The following is a 19,605-nucleotide window of genomic DNA, read 5'->3' on the forward strand; positions in this document are numbered from 1 at the left end:
CCCTTCACAACAGTGCTTTTGCCTCCTGCTCCTGCCAGGAGGAAGGGTCCTTCCAGAGGTTTCTTTTGCTGGGGATACCCCCAAACCTGGGCCAGGGAAGTGGGATGGGTGACGAACCTCCTGCCTCCAGGAAGAAACAAAACCCGAGAACTGCAGCTTAGGTGCAAAACACTTTGAGCTGAAGACAAAGGTGCAAAACGAACACAAACCGCACAACCTCACCGATGCTTTCGGGCTGTACGAACTGTGCCCTTACCCAGGGAGACCACATGCCCGTAATTCTCCAACATCACTTCCTTGTACAGGGCCTTTTGTCCGCCATCCAGCAGATTCCACTCTCCTTTGGAGAAATACACTGCCACCTCTTCGAAGGTCACCAGCCCCTGGAGAAAGAGGACACCACCTGCTAATGATCTCATGCAAGATACAGAGGCATTACAATCCAGAAGGCCCTTGTCTCTCGAGGAGATGCGTGACACAACTCGTCCTGGCCAGGCTACTTTTTCAGGACTTTAGAAAGCTCAGCTTTGGTTAAACGCAGGTGCATTTCCTCCAACTGTGCCAGGGTGTAAAGAAAGTAGCATGTAACTCGAAGGAGGGAGTTCTTTGGGAGGAGATGGGTACAAAAAACCGGCTGTTGTCTACTCAGGGCTGCTGTCTCAAGGACAGTCTATCTACCTACCTACCTACCTATCACAGTAGGTGACTAATTAGAAGAGCCTAATTAGAACATGCTAAGCTACTGCACGTAGCTTAGAAGAGAATTAAGTATATGTCCCAAGATTGGCACAAAAGGTGAACCTCAGAGTAGACAGAAGACAGTGCAAACATGCTGGCTAAACTCTGGCAGCCTCTGTGTCTGCTGGCTGGGCTTCTCGGAGACAGAAAAGAGAAGCATCGCTTTGCTCCCATCTGTAGCAGGATCCCTCCAGGTGAAGCCTGGAGCCCTTCTAATTCTTTGCTTGCTTATTTCATTCATTCATTTACTTATTAGATTTAAATGCCGCCCTTTCATATCTTTAGCATACCTCACAACAACAACCCTGTGAGGTCGGTTGGACTGGGAGCTTGTGACTGGCCCAAAGTCACCCAGTTGGCTCCATAAATCACAATATAAATAAATAAAAATAAATGGCATGAGCAAGGGATAAAACCCAGATGCCTTGAGTCCCAGGTCAGGACCCTTAACCACTATACTGGACTGTCTCTCACTTATAATGCAATATTCAGCATTCACCGGCTTCTTTAATAAACAGCTTCATTGAGATCCTATCAATGTGATCCTCCGATTTATATCCTGCCTTTTTCCTACAAAGGGCTCAAGGCAGCTTACATCATTCTCCTCCTCCATCTTATCCCCACAACAACGACCCTGTGAGGTAGGTGGGGCTGAGAGTCTGTGACTGGCCCAAAGTCACCCAGTTGGCTCCATGGCCGAGCGGGGACTAGAACCCAGATCGTCTGAGTCTCAATCCCCTGCTCTTAACCACTACACCACACTGGCTCTCTCTTGAACCCAAGGCATGAACCCCCTTTCGCTTACACAGAATGCTTTACAGAAGCAGATTTGGGGTGGAGAGAGGTGAATTGCCCCTTCCCACCAGGCCTGCTCTGGGCCACATGGGACACCCCACCTTCTAAGAACTGAGGCATGGATGAGGCTCCCTGTCCCTGAGCACAGAGCAGAGGACTCACCCAGCAGCAGCAAGAATGGCCACCCATCCCAGTGCCGACCAAGACTTTACCTTAGCGTGGGCATGCCAAACTGTGCAGGAAAATGTCTCCCAACACAGCAAGCAAGAGCGGCAAAGGAACCGGCATGAACAAACTGCTGGAAAAAAGTCATTTCCAAAAGGTCTAACAAAGGGGTTTTATCTATGCAAGTTGCTGGCACGACAGAAGAGAGTAAAACTTTGTCATGTAGTAATTCCTACAATACCATAAGAGACTAAATCTGAGCTTTATAGAGGAGATCTCCATGGTGGCAAGCTGCTTCCCCAGAAGAGCCTTTCCACTATGGAGCACCATCTGCAAAGCTCAGAAGAATAGCTGGCATGGATAAGCAGCCCCCCACACCCCGCTTTAACCAAGAGTCGTCTTCAGTGGTCTAATCTGTAAAATGGGATACAAAATAATTGCATATAGACAAAGGCTTCTGCAACACCTGTTTGCTAAGCCAAACCTCTCACGACCAGGAGCTACTATGCAAAATGGCAGTGATTCCACCAGGCCAGTTCCTGGACCTTGCCAGGCCGAAAACCCTGTAACATGTAAAACCCTGTAAGTAACATGGAAGGCCAGTTCCTGGACCTTGCCAGGCCGAAAACCCTGTAAGTAACATGTAAGCATATTTGTGTCGGAATATTTAAAGCTGAAAAGAGGCCTCAGGCTCTGCTATGAGCACATAAACAAAGAACTATTATGTTCATATAGTACCAAAATGCTGCTAGAGACTCAGGGAACACCTTCAAACTGCCCTTTTCATATTACAGGAATTCTTACACAGCATGTTTTTATTGAGATTACAGGAATTACCGCAGTCTCTTTTCTTGCCTACGAATGAATGCCAGGAACTTGCATAGAGAAAATCAGAACATTTGCAAGTGATTTATCGCCTCTGTTCGTTCATCTCGGCTCCTTTGCTGCTTTTCAAGTGGCAAGCAGGTTCGGCACAAGGACACCACCCGCCGCAGCAGGCCACTCGCCCAGTCCTGGGCAGCGCAGCCCCTCCCTGCAGAGCTGGGCAAGTCCACCCCCTGCTGAAAAGGGGGTACTCACAGCAGGGGCTGTGTTTGTACGGCGATTCCGCCCAAGTGCAAGGAGAGCAAAGGACGTGCCACTCAGTGGAGGATCCAGCTTCCGTGCTGCTGCTGCTGATGTTTTTTAAGTTTCTAGCCCTTCTGGGTGTTCAGATTTGCTTGAAGGCATGTGGGTCGCCAGAGAAAGGCAGTAACATTGATCCAGGGTTTGGAAACACTGCCCTGTGAGGAGAGACTGGGAGAACTGGGCACGTTCAGCCTTGGGAAGACTGAGGGGGGACATGATATCCCTCTAGAAGTACCTCAAAGATTGCCACAGAGAGGAAGGTCAAGATCTTTTCTTGCTGATACCAGAGTGGAGGACACGGAATAATCAGCTCAAGTTGCAACAACCCAGATTCAGGCTGGACATCAGGAAAAGCTTCCTCACGGTTAGAGCAATACAACAGCTGCCTAGAGAGGTGGTGGGCTCTCCCACACTAGAGACATTCAAAAAGAAACTGGGCAGCCATCTGAGTGGGATGGTGTAAACTGGTGTCCTGCAATAGCAGGAGGGTGGACCTGATGGCCTTCTTGGCCCCTTCCAACTCTCCTATTTGGATTCTACTATCACTGACATCTCAGTGGGGCTGTTGAGCCAGCTCTCTGGCAGCTGGAAACTGGTTCTTAAATCACAGGAGTTGCCTTAGGTCAAATGTTGTGACGTGCTTTCAAGTCATCTCTGACTTATGGCGACCCTATAAATGAAGGACCTCCAAAATATCTTGTCTTGACTGCCCTGCTCAGCTCTTTTAAATTTAAACCTGTAGTCCTTTTCAGCCAGTACTGGCTTTCCAGCCCCTCGGACTGGGAGGTATCTTTCCCACTGTTTGTTTTTCAATCCCCTTTTCTTTCTGTTTTTAATTGTGAGGAGCTGGGGATTCAACCTGCAACTTTCTGTGCAAAAGGCAAGGTTCTCTGCTTCTGAGCTATCCGATCCAAGAGCTGGAGGCTGAGTTTTAGTCTGATCCACCACTCACTGCAGGGAACCCGGCTGCAAACACCCCCAGGGGCAACAGAGAACTCTTTGACCTCTTCCAGGCAACCAACCTTTCAGTCCAGAAGAAGGCTGCTGTGCTGTTTACCCTCCATCTTCTCTTCTCCAGGCTAACCCTACTCAGTTCCTTAGCCTTCCCCCACAGGACCTGCTTTCCAGACCACTGATGGTGTGCGTTGCCCACAGAGAAGGGAAGTTTGTGAGGAAAAGTCAGGAATTTTTGAGGAGAAAAATCTCCAGTAACTTTAGAAAATTGGAGGGTGGGAACCATTTCTCAGGTTTTTTCTGGGTTTGCTTTTTGGTTCTGCTTGTTGACGCTTTTTTCCGGGCCTTGACATCTGGACTTTCCCCTGAATTCATTCCATTGTACACAGATCCGTCTGAAAATGCAGTGTCCAGAAGTGGACACAATATTCCAGAGAAGCCCAACTGTTATGAAGTGGAGCTATTAGTCTTTGCAAAGTGGAAACTTAAGGTTCTCCTAAGAGAAAGACCAGCACCCAAATTAGCTATTCCTTGGTGCTCCTTACTTGACCAGGAGTTGCCTCCATGCCTGCAGCGGTTGTCCAGGCTCCCATCACACTGCCTGTGAGGAAGACAAAAGCAGAGGGAAATTTTAATGAAAAAGGCAACCACTCATGCAAACTTCCTGTTTCACTCGGGGGGCATCTGAAAACTCACGTTTATTTTAGCCTAATAAATCCCTATAAGTTCCTGTTTATTTATTTAAGGCATTTCTCTTCCATTCGCTCTCATAATGGTGCGGAGAATATGCATGCCCTCTTCCCATTTTGCATGCTCGTACATAAACAGGGCCCTGCGTAAGACCCAAGGCCAGACTTGGGTCTAGTCTGGGGCCCCTCCCCCTTGACTCTGGCCCCGCCTCTTTTTGTTTTGGCCCCGCCCACCCCAGCAGGTGGCCCCCAGGAGTTTCTCACAGTGGTATCTGGCCCTCTGGCTGAGGGAGGTTTCACACCACTGCTTTCAAGCAACACTCGACAAATCCTTACCCAGTGAGGTGTTCTCTCTGTTGTCCTCTTGCTTGATATCCCTTGAAAGCTGCCTCTGCCGGGTCCCCGGTGGAGCCCTCTCTGCCTCGGGGAAGTCAGCCGTTTCCTCCTTCAGTCCCAGTGGAACCTGAATTCCATCCGGAGAAAAAGGCTACAGGGTCTGCATGGGGACGGCCCCAGATTCCGTCTTTGGCATCTCTAGACAGGACTGGGAAAGACCCTCCCTGCCAGACCCTGGAGTTGCAAGCAATACTGTGCTGGCCAGAACAATGGCCTAATTCAGTACAGGGCAGCTTGCTATGTCTGTAGGAATTGTGTAATAATATTGTAAGCATTTTAACAGGCTCGGCCCTTCCTTTCTGCAAAGAACCCAAAGAAATCCAAACAATTGATGTGAGCCGCCCCGAGGCTTCGGCGAATGGGGCGGCATAAAAATGTTTTAATAAATAAAATAAATAATAAAATAAATAAACAATGAACACCTGGCAGCAGCTCAGGCACAGCAGAGAAACCAAGGGATCAACTACCATGATGATATTAAGCAAAAGGCAACTGAGGTCTGAAACAAAGTGTTGGAATGAGGGATGTTCCTTTTGGTTTGCCAGCCATGCCCATTTCCTCTGTACTCCATGTCATTCTCCTGCCTGCCTGTTTTTCTGTTCCCCCCCTCACGACACATTATGTGTTTATTGCACTAACCGGGCTCTTTTCCAAGTTCCCCCTAACCACCTTAGGGATTTTCTTTTCCTAAAGTTTTTGTCTTCCTTTTTAACAACTGCAAATTTTGCCCGCTTGCAAATCTGGACGTGTGTCATCTGGACGACCAGCAACAGCTGGAAGGAATCTAATAGAGGGAATGGTCTTCTGAGAATCATCAGCACCCGTATTTCCAACCCTTCGAAACAAGGCAGGATGCCAGAGCCCCCGAGTTGCTAATTTGGATCAGCCTTCGCTCACAGGGTCCGTGATCGTGGATAATGGGAACCACAGCCCAATGGGCCCAGGTACCGAAAAGTTCTGGGGAGAGGCCCACGAAATGCACACACAAATTTACACATGCTCTTAAGTGTGTGCTTGAGTGTGTTTAAATCCCCCGTCTCTTAAGAACCCCTCATTTGTTTTTTAAAAAAAGCATGTATGGATGGAGAGACAAGGGAATTGAACTTTAGGGAAAGAACTCAGGCAGTAAAAAATTAGGGGGAAATGGAAGTGTGTGCAAGCAGCCAGGTAATCCAGAGAATTAAATGCAGCAGAAATCCTCACGGACCCTGTACCTTTATTCCATCAGGTGTCCTCAGGCAGCAAACTGGTACCCAGGGACACCTGGTGGAGGGTGGGGGGTTCCCAACGAAAGATTCCAGGCTCCCCCAATGGGTGCCTCCCATCCCACTGCAACCCAATAATATCTGGAGGGAAAAGGTCCAACACCTCTCCTTTATAGTGAAGTCTTATCACGAAGGCGTCTTACCTTTTCTTCTTGCCCCACATCCTCCCACTGCTGCCTCAGCAGGAAGTCCTCTGCCAGGGCCACGGCCTCGGAGCAAGTCCCCGGCCCAACAGCCCTGACCCAGCTCTGCATCTCCGGGGGCAGGACAGCCAAGAACTCCTCCAGGGTCACCAGCTCCAGGATCTGCTCCTTGCTGTGCCTCTCCGGCTTCAGCCACCAAGAGCAACGGGCCCAGAGCTGGCTGCAGATCTCGCGGGGCCACTTGGCTTGGCGGCAATAACGCTGCCAGAAGGGTTGGCCCTGTGCATCGGAGCTGCCACCAGCTTCTTGCAGGAGATTGTCTTCATTTTCCCCTGGAAAGTCTCTTGGATGTTCAGCCTGAAGGAGGCCTGGGCCCTTCTCGGCAGCCCTGCTCAGCTGAAAGCCCCCCAGTTCCCGTTCCTCCTTTTTAATGCTTGCCCCCTGCTCCGGCAGCGAGTGGAGAGGTGGGGTCGCTGCATCTCCTCGCTTGGTGGCCATTTTGCTTGTCGGGCTAATCGGGGCAGCTCACACCGAAGCGGCCATGCAGCTCCCTGTCGCCTTTTTAGGAAGGGCACCTCGGCTTTGGAAGGAAGGAGAATTTACAGTGTCTTGTCCTCCCTTGCAAGGTTAGTTTCCCCCTGTGGGAAGAAATGAATCCCACAAAGGTCAGAGAGATTCTAGAAACCAGGAGGGGATGAATTGTCAATGCCAAAGATGCAGAAGTGAAAATGTAGACATGTTTATTTGATGTTTTCATCTTATTTATCATTTCATTGTATGATCAATGAGATTTCTCATTTCATATATTTCTTATTACTCATCACAGGGTTCAGAGCCCTGAAATACAGTCCTTAATTCTTTGTCCATATCCCAGCTGGCCATTAAACCAGCTTTCCCCAACCTGGTGCCGTCTGGATGGGTTGGGTTGCTAGTCCTCATGGCTGATTGCCAGTTGTTAAAGGGTTGGACTGTGACTGGGTTCCCCAATCACGTATGAAGCGCCCTGGGTGACTCTGGACCCTCACTGACTCTCAGCCTAACTCACCTCACGGGGTTGTTGTTATGAGGATAAAAATGAGATGAAGGAGAGTCAGGCCCCCTCCGTGGGCTCCCTGAAAGAAAGGTATAGATATAAATAAGAAATCGCTGCTCAACATTTTTCCTTTTCAGTGAACAAAAAACATATTTTTACTTCTCAGTGCTTCATAGAGACCCACTGACAAGCTTTAATTTAAAAAATAGACAAGCTACAAGAGGATTAGTGTACTAGCCCTTTATTTATTCGCAGCATTTGTATTTTGCTCCATATCTAGACAGATCCCAGGAAAGTATTTTTGTACGGTTAAACCACCCCGAGACTTCAGTAATGGGACAGTCTACAAAAGTTTTAAATGAATAAATAAATAAATGTGAATAATGAAAGAATAAAGGTGATGCATTAGAAACAGCTGGTCAGAAAGGAAGGCTTCTGAGAATGAAGGCACATGCTGCAGGCACCAAAGGCAATGCAGTGCTGGTGTCTGCGTGGCCTCCAGAGGATGCGTGTTCCACAGAAAGGGGCCAACACAGCAAAGGCTCTTCCCTGGGTAGGCTCCCCTTGGGCTATGGGTCCACAGGGAACCACGAATAACATGGCCTCTGATGACCTCAGCAAAAGGGCAGATGCGTCAGGGGACTGGTATCCCGGTTCCAAGCTGTCCAGAACCCCGGTAGCTTCTCGCATCCAAAACACCCGAGAGAGCTCTCCTTTTGAAAAAAGAAATCTGCCCGTCATTCTGCCGCCAGTGCGCAACTCCCAGGCAGGAGAGGTGAAGACCTTTTTATTTAAACGTCATTTTAATTGTTAACAATATTTACTTATTTATCTGGCCAGGGCAACTCCTTTTCTTTTCTTTTATAACTTTTCTTTTATAACTTCTTTTATATCGTGTGTGTGTATAAATTTTAATTTTATATTGTTATTTTTGTATTGCATTGTATTTTATTGTGTTGTAAGCCGCCCCGAGGCTTCGGCAAGGGGCGGCATAGAAATGTTCTAATAATAAGAATTTTGCTGGTGAATTTCCACATAGCCCCAAGAATGCGCTGAGCAAAGAGGGATTGAGAAAAATCAGCAGGGGAGAAGTGCTGGATCAGTCCCGGCTTTTCCCACACTGGCCAAGGACCCCTCCTGGGAAGTCCCCAAGCAGGACAGGGAGCCAAGTTCTCTCTCCCCAGTATACTGCTTCTGATATCAGTATACAGCCATCTGGACTAATAGCCCTGGCTAGCCCTCTCCTCCCTGAATTTGTCCAGGTGGACGACCATTGTTAAATGTTGCCAGCATACACGTGCAAAAATAAACAAACAACATGTGCATAGCTTAATTCAGGACTGCTTGATAGAGGCTGTCTCAAATCTCCCATCGAGCTACTTATTTTCAGAAATAAAAATTTTCCATTTTTCTCACAGCACACAAAATGCTACGGCCCTCCATCACATTCCCTCCTCCCCCTTAGTCACCTTTTCTCCAAGCCCCACACTTTGTAACCTTTCCTCCTGTTTGGTACTTTTTCTGACTCTGCAATATTCCTAATGATTATTCTGTCAAGGCGCTCGGCGGCAGACTTGTCCCACTTTTCCCCCACGACAACCCTTTGAGGTAGATCAGACAAAGAAAAAGTGGTGAGCTAAAATTGACTTCCCTAACGTAGCACCCCTCCAATGTGTTGGACTACCATGCCCAGTATCCCCAGCAAAGCCTGATCTAAGAGCACCTGGTGAGCATTGTGGCTTCCAAACACAAGAATGAAGTGGCCTTCCCAAACGGCCATTTCATTACACTGTGCCAAGAGGTACCAGTGTGGGGAAAATGGAATTTTCCACAGAAGAACCCAGTTCCTTCTAATGGATAGGCAGTGTCCTCCTTTGGAAGCACAGCCTCAGTTGCATCCCAGAACAACTGCAATTTGTGGCTACATTCCGCTTTCATGGCTTTGTTGTTGTTAGTCGCAGAGTCGTGTCCGACCCATCGCGACCCCATGGACAACACTCCTCTAGGCCTTCCTGTCCTCCACCATCCCCCAGAGTCCACCCAAGTTCACGCTGAGTGCCCCAGTGACTCCATCCAGCCACCTCATCCTCTGCCCTCCCCTTCTTCTTTTGCCATCTATTGTTCCCAGCATTAGGCTCTTCTCCAGGGAGTCCTTCCTTCTCATTAGGTGGCCAAAGTATTTGGGTTTCATCTTCAGTATCTGGCCTTCTAAAGAGCTGTCAGGGTTGATCTCCTCTAGGACTGACCGGTTTGATCGCCTTGCGGTCCAAGGGACTTGCAGGAGTCTCCTCCAGCACTACAATTCAAAGGCCTCAATTCTTCGGCACTCAGCCTTCCTTATGGTCCAGCTTTCACAGCCATACATTGCAACTGGGAAAACCAGTGCCTTGACTATACGCACTTTAGTTGGCAGGGTGATGTCCCTGCTTTTTAGTATGCTGTCTAGATTTGCCATAGCTTTCCTCCCCAGGAACAAGGGTCTTTTAATTTCTTGGCTGCAGTCCCCATCTGCAGTGATCGTGGAGCCCAGGAAAATTAATCTGTCACTACCTCCATTTGTTCCCCATCTATTTGCCAGGAAGGGAGAGGACCGGATGCCATGATCTTAGCTTCTGTGGCTACATTCCTATTTATTGCATTTTTATTGTTACATTTCTATCCTGCTTCTTTCTTCTTCACAACAACCCTATGAGGTAGATTAGGCTAAAGGTCCATGCCCAGTCCAAAGTTACCTAGTGATCTGTATGGCCAACTGGGGACTAGAGCCCAGATCTCCCAAATTGCAGCCCAACACTTGAACCACTGTACCAACAAGTATGTGCAAAGCACCCTGTACAAATCAGTTAAGGCTGCCTTCCCCAAATGAGTACACTCCTGATTTTTGGAACGTGAGCTCCTAGCATAGAATCACACAATAGTAGAGTTGGAAGGGGCCATGAAGGCCATCGGGTCCAACCTCCTGCTGTTGCAGGACACCAGTTCACACCATCAGATGGGTGCCCAGTTTCCCCTTGCACCTCTCAAGTGCAGGAGAGCCCCCCACCTCTCCAGGCAGCTGCTTCCACTGTCCTATTGCTCTGACCATGAAGAAGCTTTTCCTGATGTCCATCCTGAATCTGGGTTGTTGCAACTTGAGCTTCGTGTCCCATACCCTGGTGTCAGCGAGGAGAGATCTTGACCTTCCTCTTTGTGACAGCCCTTGAGGTACCTCTAGAGGGATACCATGTCCCTACTCAGCCTTCTCTTCTCAAGGCTGAACATGCCAAGTTCTCTTATTCTCTCCTCATAGAGCAGGATTATTTATTTATTTATTTATTTATTTACTTAGGAAGCTTCTATGCTGCCCCATTCGCCGAAGCCTTGGGGCGGCTCACATCAATAAATAAATAATCACAATATAAAAACAATATAATTTGAGTCGACCTGGCCAAGGATATAAAATAAATAAATAATACTAACAATTAAAATGACGTTTAAACCCTGATCATTTTTGTTGCCTTCCTCTGGAGCCTTTCCAATCTACCTGCATCTTTCTTAAATCTCAGTGCCCAGAACTGGTCACAGTATTCCAGACGGGGTCTGACTAGTGAGGAGTATAGGAGAATTACTACTTCTCGTGATTTGGAAGCAATACTATTAATGCATCCCAAAATAGCATTTGCCATTTGCTGAATGGCTAATGGGCAGGGATGCTAGGAAGACTGCAGCCCAAAACACCTGGAGGACACCCAACTGCAGGAGGCCAGCTAAGGTAAGTCCCCAAGGGGTGGGCAGGTTCACCTTCCCCCACATCATCTGGACTCTGCACATGGCAGTAGAAGAGGATGGGTTGTTCTCCGGAGAAGATTACAGTGCAAAATCCCATACGGGTCAGAGGGAAAGGGGCTTCCTTCAGTCTCCCGGCATCTGTATGGCTTTTGTTTTTACCAGAATCCCAGAGCCTGGAACAAGGGTGCTGAGGGGACGGACAGACACTTCGGAATTGAAGAACAGGTTTCAAGTGGCAAAAACCCACTCTTGAGCGGCAATCTCATTCGTATTCAGACTGCGAAAAGGGCTGCGGTCTAAGTCGCAGGCCCTTTTTTTTGCCTAACTATGCATCGGATCCCCACCCAATTTTCTGGCTTCCAGCAACAACAACACAACATCACTACCGCTAGAAACCATTGCAAATCTATGTTGTGCGCTTCAGCTCCCATCAGGGGCGACTGGACCTGTAGTCCCGAACTCCAGCAGGGCACCGGGCTGGGAAAGGCACGGGTATACGCCAAACGACGACCAGCGGATCAGCGCTGCTGGCTGGGGCTGCTGGGATGTGTAGTCCCACCCCTCCAGAGCGCACCGGATTGGCGACGGCAGCCGCGCGCCTCGCAGCCGGTCCCCTTGCTGAAATCCCCTTCTCTCCCCACTATTTCGATTGCGTGGGGAATCGCGATCCTTCCCCACCGCCGGTGCCTTTTCGGCGTCCCCTCGAGCGCCGGATTCCTCCCGCCGCCCCTCCGCGCCCCGACCCCGGCTCCGCTTTGCGGAAAACGCGCTCGGACTCACGGCGGACCCGCACAAAGGCGCTGGCGCAAGCCCGGCGCGCCTCCCCGTCCCGGGCAGCGGCGCAGCGGGGAAGGGAACCAACCTCCCGCCTCCGCATGGCGGGCAGCGTAGGAAGTGATGCCCCGCGGCGGCCACTTCCCTCCTCGCAGCCATGCCCTGCTGCTCTAGGGAGGGCGACTCGGTCGCCTTAACCCTGCGAGAGGCGGGATCGGAGTCGCTGCGGCGGGTCCGGCGCCCCCGCCGTTGGCGTAGCCGACTTCCGAGCCACCCCCCCCCCCGCGCACCCGAAATGGGCATCTCTGGGGGAAGCGCGCAAGAAAGCGAAGCGCCGCATTCCTGCAGGGACGTGCGCAAGCGGCACGCGGTGCAGGCGCGGCATGCGCGTATGGGGGGAGATGCACAGAAGAGCAGAAAGCGGGAGCAAGCAGGGAGAGTTTTCCCCTAGGAAAGGCTCCCGCTTGAAAAATCCATCCGCTTCTGGCAATCCGGGTGGATTTCGGATCCAAGTAGAAAGGGATCTATAAGACGCTTTTCTCCAAGAAAAAAACAACCAATTAAATACATATCGACATCTCATCTGAACAAGCCAAGAGGTAGAGTAGTAAAAAAGGCAGGTCATGTAAAGTACTTGGAATGCGCTGCCGAAGAAATCAAAGGGGCAATCTTGCGCGTGTTTGGACAGAAATCTGTCCTGCAAAGCATGCTGGGAGCTCGGCATTTTTCTGTGCGACTATCTATAGGATTGTGCCCTGAAATGTTGAGCAATTAGGATGCTTAGACAGAAAATCATCAAGCCAGCTGTATTTGTAAACATGCATAAGAATGTGTCCTAAAACGTTTCGTATTACCCAGCTGTTGCAACATTATAAGACGGACTGTATAGTCTAATACAGCATTACATCCCACCTGTTTTCCTCTTGCACAAAATTAAGGTGGATTACAATGTTCTTTTCTTCATTTTGTCCTTACAACAACAACCCTGTGATGTAGGTTAGGATGAGAGGCAGTGCCTGGCCAAAGTTCCCCAATGGACTGAGTGGGGACTGGAACCCTGAATTTCTGAGTCCCAGCCTGAGCTCTTAACCACTACATCACACTGTGTAAGTTGTGTTAATTATAATTTGTAAATGATCATAATCATTTTAAAAATCACAGTGCAGACAGAGGCAATGTTACCTTTTAACATGTCTTTGCAGATTACAAGAAAAGCCTTACCTGGGCTAGAAAAAGAGGGTAACATCAGCTCCAGGCATTTCTCTTGTATTCGTGTTCCAAACTGATGGCACCACCACAAAAAAGTCTGTGAAGCTTTGTGTTTTTTTTCCAAGTTGGTCCTCAGACTCTCCCCAAGCTGAGAAAATAGCTACGTGGAGAAAGATGAGGAAGAGACTACAAATGGCCAGAACATCTTACTCCTGTTGCGTATTGGAAAAGATATCCTACACTCATCAATTTTAGAACAGAAGTTTGGAATGTATAGAAGTATGTTTCATTCTTATTTCCCCCCTCTTTCTGTTATTGTTACAATGGCTTTTTAAAAAATTGCGCAAGATGCAGATAACTCAGGCTGATGTGCAGGATCCTAGCACAATATTTGCAGGCTGGCAATGTGCGGGCGAATCGGCTGCAGTGGTGCATCCATGCTTACTTAGGAGTAACGTTTTCTCCATAAACCCCATAGCTCTGAGTAAGCAAGTGGAGCATCGAGCTTTCCCAGGGACCATCTTTCACTATTCAGCATCTCCAGCACAATAATTCACAACCAAGGACTGAACATGGATTGACTGAAATACGTATGGGCTGTTGTGTTGTCTGAACTCTGCAAGATAAACCATGGTCAACCTAGTCCATAACCCAACAATAAAGCAGGAGTTCTCCTCAGGGTTGTTCATACTTAACAAGCCATGGCTTGTTAATGCAGCTGAACTCAGACAATACAACCCACATTTAACCCATACTCAGTCCCCGAGTTTGGCTTATGGTTTTGCCTGATCTCAGTCTTTGGGTCCTCTAATGCCTGGCTGGCAGCCATGTTGGCTGGGGCTGATCAGAGTTGTAGTCCAAAACATCCAGGAGGTACCACATTGGGGAAGGCAGGCCTGTGGGGACAGGAAATGCTTTCACAGATGTCAAACTTCATCTCAAGACTGGATCAGCCATTAGACAGGCTTAGGTGAGCATTTCAGGTGGCAGCTATTCTTTCTGGGTGTTCTTTGTGGACTCCCCTTTTAGAAGAAAGGGTTGTGTATGCCAAGGATTGCCCCGAGTCCCCTAAGCTACCCTGCAGCCAAAGCTGTGGAGAAAAGCCTTCACCTCAGGCAGCAAAAGGTTTTGAGCCAGCCCTGCCTCATTTCCCAGCTCCCCACCTCCAGCTGTGCATTCATTCCCTTGCTAATGTAGACCAGGTTGCTAGTCCTCATGAGGAAATAAACCTAATACTGGGCTGTGTCCAGATGGCTTCTGTTGGGCAGGCTTCCGACCCTGGGTAGCTGCTTTGGAAGATGCCCATCTGTGAGATTTCCCCTTCAGGGCGATCAGTATATTCAAATTGGTAACTGCTGCGCTGCAGGCCTAGCCCGAGCTTATCATGTCTTCCTGAGAGTCACCCATGATGCTGCCAGCAATTTCTTCCCAGATCTGCTCAGGAACCAGGGCTAGATGCCACCCCCTCAAATCATGTCATCTTAAGAGTAGTCAAGTGCCACCTGTACGAAGCCTTCAAACCCTTTTTGGGATTTTCTAGGCATTTGTGGACTTCCGGAGCTGCAAAATTAAACCCTTTGGAACTAGCAAGGCACTCCAGATCCAAGACCACCGATCCATCTAACATGGGCAGCAAGAGTGCTCTTTCTCTTCAATACTTTAAGGTGTTGGTGATGACCCATAAAGCCCTAAATGGCTTAGGACCCAGATATCTGAAGGAGCATCTCCTTCCTTATGTGCCTGCCCGCCCCTTAAGATCTGGGGCAGAGGTCCCTCTTCAGGAGCCCTCCTTGAAGGAGATTAGGGAAGTGGCTATCCAGAGAAGGGCCTTCTCTGCATTGGCACCCCAACTATGGAATATGCTCCCCAGAGAGGTTCACCAGGCGCTGACACTATTCTTTTCAGTGCCAGGTTAAAACCTTTTTATTTTCCCAGTATGTTAAGGTCTAAATTGCTATTTTAGTTGGGGGTTTACTGTATAGAACTGATGCTGTGCTTTACCTGGTTTTATTGTAAACCCTCCCAAGACTGTCTGGCAAAAGAGTATAGAACAGTTTTAAATAAGTAAGAACCTGAAGGTCACCACCCAGCAAAACAGACAAAAGATGCAGCATGGTCTCATTAAGGACACGCAATACATGGATGTTACTCACTGCCACAGTGATGACAGAGGTTAGATTAATTGGCTTTTGGAGAGGAATTGAGAAGTCTTCTTAAAAGGGCCCTAAAATAATTTTAAGCAAACAAATAAAATCATCCGTTGGAGGTCTGTCAGTGGCTATTCACTAAAATGCCATTTCTTATTTCTTTTAACCTTTATTCCATGCTTTCCTTTATGAAATAAATCCAAAGTGGCTTAGAACGCCCTGCATTAAATAAATATTGGAAAGTAAAGAACCTGGGAATTTCTGTAGGCAAAGCAGGGCCTCCATCAGTGTGGTACAATCTCTCCCCTAAAGGTACAGTCCTTTCCAGCTCGCTGATACAGGCTTGCCTGGAATTTTGAATCTGACCACTCTGTGGCCAAGGGAAGGATTGTGCATGTAGGAAGTTGACCAAGTGTGTGTTCTGATGCATATTTACACACAACACAAACGAGTTCTATATCTCCCTGCATGGGCCAGGCAGCCATTTGGGAGCTGTAGGACTCTTTCCTGTCCGAACATGCATAGGATTATAGAAACATAGGGCGAGTCAGAAGGGGACTCCCGGGCCATCTAGCCTGACCCCCGGTTCCAGCCGGCTCTGCTTACGACATGCCCACCATGGGCATGTCTAGCCTATCTCTGAACACCCTCAATGTTGGGGTCTCAACCACCTCCCGAGGAAGCCCATTCCATACCCATCCCTATGGGTATTATGTCCCGATTCAGAGTTATGGAGCTTGGAGAAATCTTCCATGGAGTCAGGTGAGTTCAAACAATCCAGCTCACCTCTTCAGCAGTGGACCAGCTTTTCCTGAATTGGACTTGCAAACCATTTTTTCAAATTCTCCCCAATTAAATGTAGATTTCATTATAGGAATATATGCAAACTTGAAAAAACATACCAGCCAAAAATATGCATTTCCACCATAAGTTAAAGCAGAAAAATATGCATTTGGGCGTGATTTATGTACGCTGAGGGTATCTGCACATTTTCAGGAATTTGCAAATATGCTCACAAATGGATTGGACAAAAAATGGTTTCTCCGATGACACAATGATAAAATGAAAACCACTTGATATCTATAAAACGAAGATGGATGCCCACACATTTCTTTTTATTCCATTGCATTTCATCCTTTTCCAAGGAATTTGAGGTGACTTGCAAGGTTTCTCACTCTTTTATCCTTATGATGGCTCTTGCGAGGGAACGCCCGGCCCAAAGGTACCCAGGGGGTCTCTTGGCTGAATGGGGATTAGAACCTGGATCCTGGAGTCCCAGCCCAGCCCTCTTAAGCACCACACCACACTGGGTCCCTAAATTTCTAGGCAGAAAAGAATCTTTCCGATCACTTGCTATCTGCTCCTTTCGAACTAGAGATGATGGTATTTAAATTGGGATCTTCTGCGTGCATTTTATCATGATGTTTTATGGTGCTATTTGCTTGATAGGTTTGTTTTCAGTTTGATGTATTCTTATGCCACCTTGAGATTTTTACTACTATTGCTATTGAATAGCATCTAGAATACATCCAACAAAAAAAATCTATGATCATGTTAGTTTTATGGCTAAGACAAATTTTACTTGAAGGCAATGCAAATTCAGTAAAACGGAGCAACTTCTGGAAGAGCTGGTGCAACACAGGGGTGAGGGGAAGAGAATAAATTCCTAGTTTAAAATTCTCTACATCTATACAGATCATTTTTATGACTACAATACGCAGAATGTAACACTACCCACCATTTAGACCCGGTCCTGGCTGCCTGAGTTCCAGCAAGGAATGTGTATGTGCTACATCCTAAAAGAACACTACCTACAGGCGATTTTAGCTTGCATTCCTTGCTGGCTGGGACCGATTCCAAGGACTCGCCCTACCTCCGCCCCACTGCAGTGGGGCAGCAATAGAACTTGCTCATAGCTGCCATGTGATTGACCTCTGGGACAGGGCCAAACCTTATGTCAAGGTAAGGTTCACATCCTGAATTCCGAAGGGTAGACTTTCAAAGGCGAAATCCTATGCAAATTTAGCCAGAACAAAAAACCTACAAGTCCCAGCATGCTGATTGGGGAATGCTAGGAATTCCTAGCTGGCTGGGGCATACTGTGAATTGTAGGCCTTTTTTCTGTCTAAACTTGCATTGGTCTATGCCCTAAATTGCTGTATTTCAGACATGCCCAGAGAATTTTGAGAGGCACATAAACCAGTTTTTAAATGTTGTAGGAGTCTGCTAGCCATTTTGGCAGAGAGGTTCCATACCTCGTTTAGAGAGGAAGAGGTTTCCCTTTGCTTAAGTGGCATTTTCAGAAATTCTCAACAGGGAGGGTATTTCCTGGGCACACCCAGCTAGGAGCAAGCTCCATTGAACCTAATAGGAGTTACTTCCCAGAAGATGCACATAGGATTATACTGGGGAGGTGACAAAATTCAGGTTCCCAGGTGCTGCAGAGGCACCTTTGCATTTTGTCCAACAAGTCTCTTTTGGACATACTTTTTCAAAACCTTTCCCTTTCTGTTGAGTGTTTTCATGCCTAAAAACAGATCTGTCACCAAATCTTCCAGCAAAGGATCTCTTGGCTCAGGCACATGTCCCTCGAAATAAGCCCCACTGAATTCCATAAGGCTTATTTCTGTATAGACATGCATAGGATATCACTATTCACATGAGTATCAAAATGTCAAGTTTCCAGCCCATATGATGACAAGTTCACAGTTTTTACAAGTTAGGTTTTTTTAACAGTTTCCTTCCCGGTGGGTGCTCTGGTGTCTAATAAGAAGCGATCTGTCACTGAAAATTTTCCCACAGTCTGAGCATCTGTATGGTTTCTCCCCTGTGTGGATTCTCATGTGAACCCTCAGGTTCGAATTGCCACCGAAACTTTTCCCACAGTCTGTGCAAGTATATGGCTTCTCCCGTGTGTGGGTCCGTTCATGTACCAAGAGGCCTGAGCTCTGGCTGAAGCTCTTCCCACAGTCTCTGCATTTGTATGGCTTTTCCCCTGTGTGGATTCTCTGATGTCTGATGAGGACTGGCCGCTCTCGGAAACTCTTCCCGCAGTCAGTGCACTTGTACGGCCTCTCCCCCGTGTGGGTCCTCTTGTGTACAATTAAGTTGGAGTTGTCACAGAAGCTCTTCCCACAGTCTGAGCACTGGTAGGGCTTCTCACCTGTGTGGATCCGCTCATGGGTGATTAGGTAAGCTCTGGTGCTGAAGCCCTTTCCGCAGACTGAGCACTTATACGGTTTCTCTCCGGTGTGGGTTCTCTCATGAGCTTGAAGGTTGCACTTCAGCTGGAAGTCTTTCCCACAGTGGACACATGACTTCTCTTTCTCATTTCCTGGCTTTTGAGCATCACCCAGAGGACTAGCAAGTTGGACAATGCTTCCAGAAAGTTCCACATACCTGCCCTGGGAGTTGATGAATTTTTCCCCTTCCTTTTCGGGGCGCACTTTCTCCTGGTTTGCGGAGACTTCTCCTTGCCTGGGCCAGGTGGAAACATTCTCCTCAGCTCTTCCTGACAACACCCAACATGGTTCCTGTTTCTTGGAGTTCTCCAGGTTGCTCTGCTCCTTCCTGTCACCTGCTGGAATAAGGGGAGAGTCCTGCCATGAGAATCCAGGGTCATAAATAGCCACACCATCTTTGTGAGCTCACTACCTCCTGCGCACATTCACCGTCTTTAATTCACTACCTTGTACCCTCCAGATGATTTAGGCCACACTTCCCATCATTCCTGACCATTGGCCCTGCTGGCTGAGGCTAATGGGAGTTGTAGTACACATCTTATTGAACCTCCATGTTTAGAGAAAAAGCCAGTGCCCGTAGTGGGGAGAGGAGGAACAAAACCAGAAAGAAAAGGAAGGGGCTGTTGTCTTTGTCATTCACGCCATTCAAGTGGAAACAGCTCAGTTTACAAGCATCTTCTAAATACAAAGATGCTTTCTAAATATTAAACAAATTAATGTACCAACTATCTGTTCCCTACTGAAAACAGGATTTTGGGCAGGTGTTCTGTCAGGGCTCCTTCTAAATTTGCATAGCTGTGATCTAAAAATAACATTTTTAAGAATACCTAATTTATAATATTCTGGATGAAGCCTGAGCGGTGCTGAACAGAGTGGAGCTATTCTTTCAATCTGCATATAATGCTTACTATGTTAATGCAGCCCCTAAAATTGCATTTGCCGTTTTAGCAGCTGCCCCACACAGCTGGCTCAGAGTTAGTTTGTGATCATTCAAGGCCGCTAAAGGGGATGTTTTAGATTACACAAGAAGGCATGTATCTTACCCAGCACTTTTGCATCTCCACCAGTCTCTTCTTTGATCTCCAGGAAGTGTGGCCTCTGCCAGGCACCCAAAGGAGCCCGCTGTGCTTCAAGGAAATTAGCAGCTCCTTCCTTAAAT

At 47.9% G+C, this 19,605-nt stretch overlaps 1 protein-coding gene across 1 annotated transcript in view; it reads right to left on the reverse strand.

Annotated features, from left to right (window-relative positions):
* The window catches only part of LOC123035062 (zinc finger protein 850-like), a 56,916-nt gene that overhangs the window by 4,038 nt on the left and 33,273 nt on the right, over nt 1-19,605 (reverse strand). Inside the window, exons 9-13 of the mRNA XM_044452903.1 lie at nt 17,939-18,485; nt 6,274-6,797; nt 4,806-4,932; nt 4,326-4,381; nt 257-383 (exon numbers count right to left, since the gene is read on the reverse strand). Of these exons, the coding sequence (XP_044308838.1) occupies nt 257-383; nt 4,326-4,381; nt 4,806-4,932; nt 6,274-6,797; nt 17,939-18,485 (1,381 nt within the window). The remainder of the gene's footprint in view (nt 1-256; nt 384-4,325; nt 4,382-4,805; nt 4,933-6,273; nt 6,798-17,938; nt 18,486-19,605) is intronic.

The sequence above is a fragment of the Varanus komodoensis genome, unplaced genomic scaffold (genome assembly GCF_004798865.1).
Source record: "Varanus komodoensis strain SLA01 unplaced genomic scaffold, ASM479886v1 scaffold76, whole genome shotgun sequence".
NCBI lineage: Eukaryota > Metazoa > Chordata > Lepidosauria > Squamata > Varanidae > Varanus > Varanus komodoensis.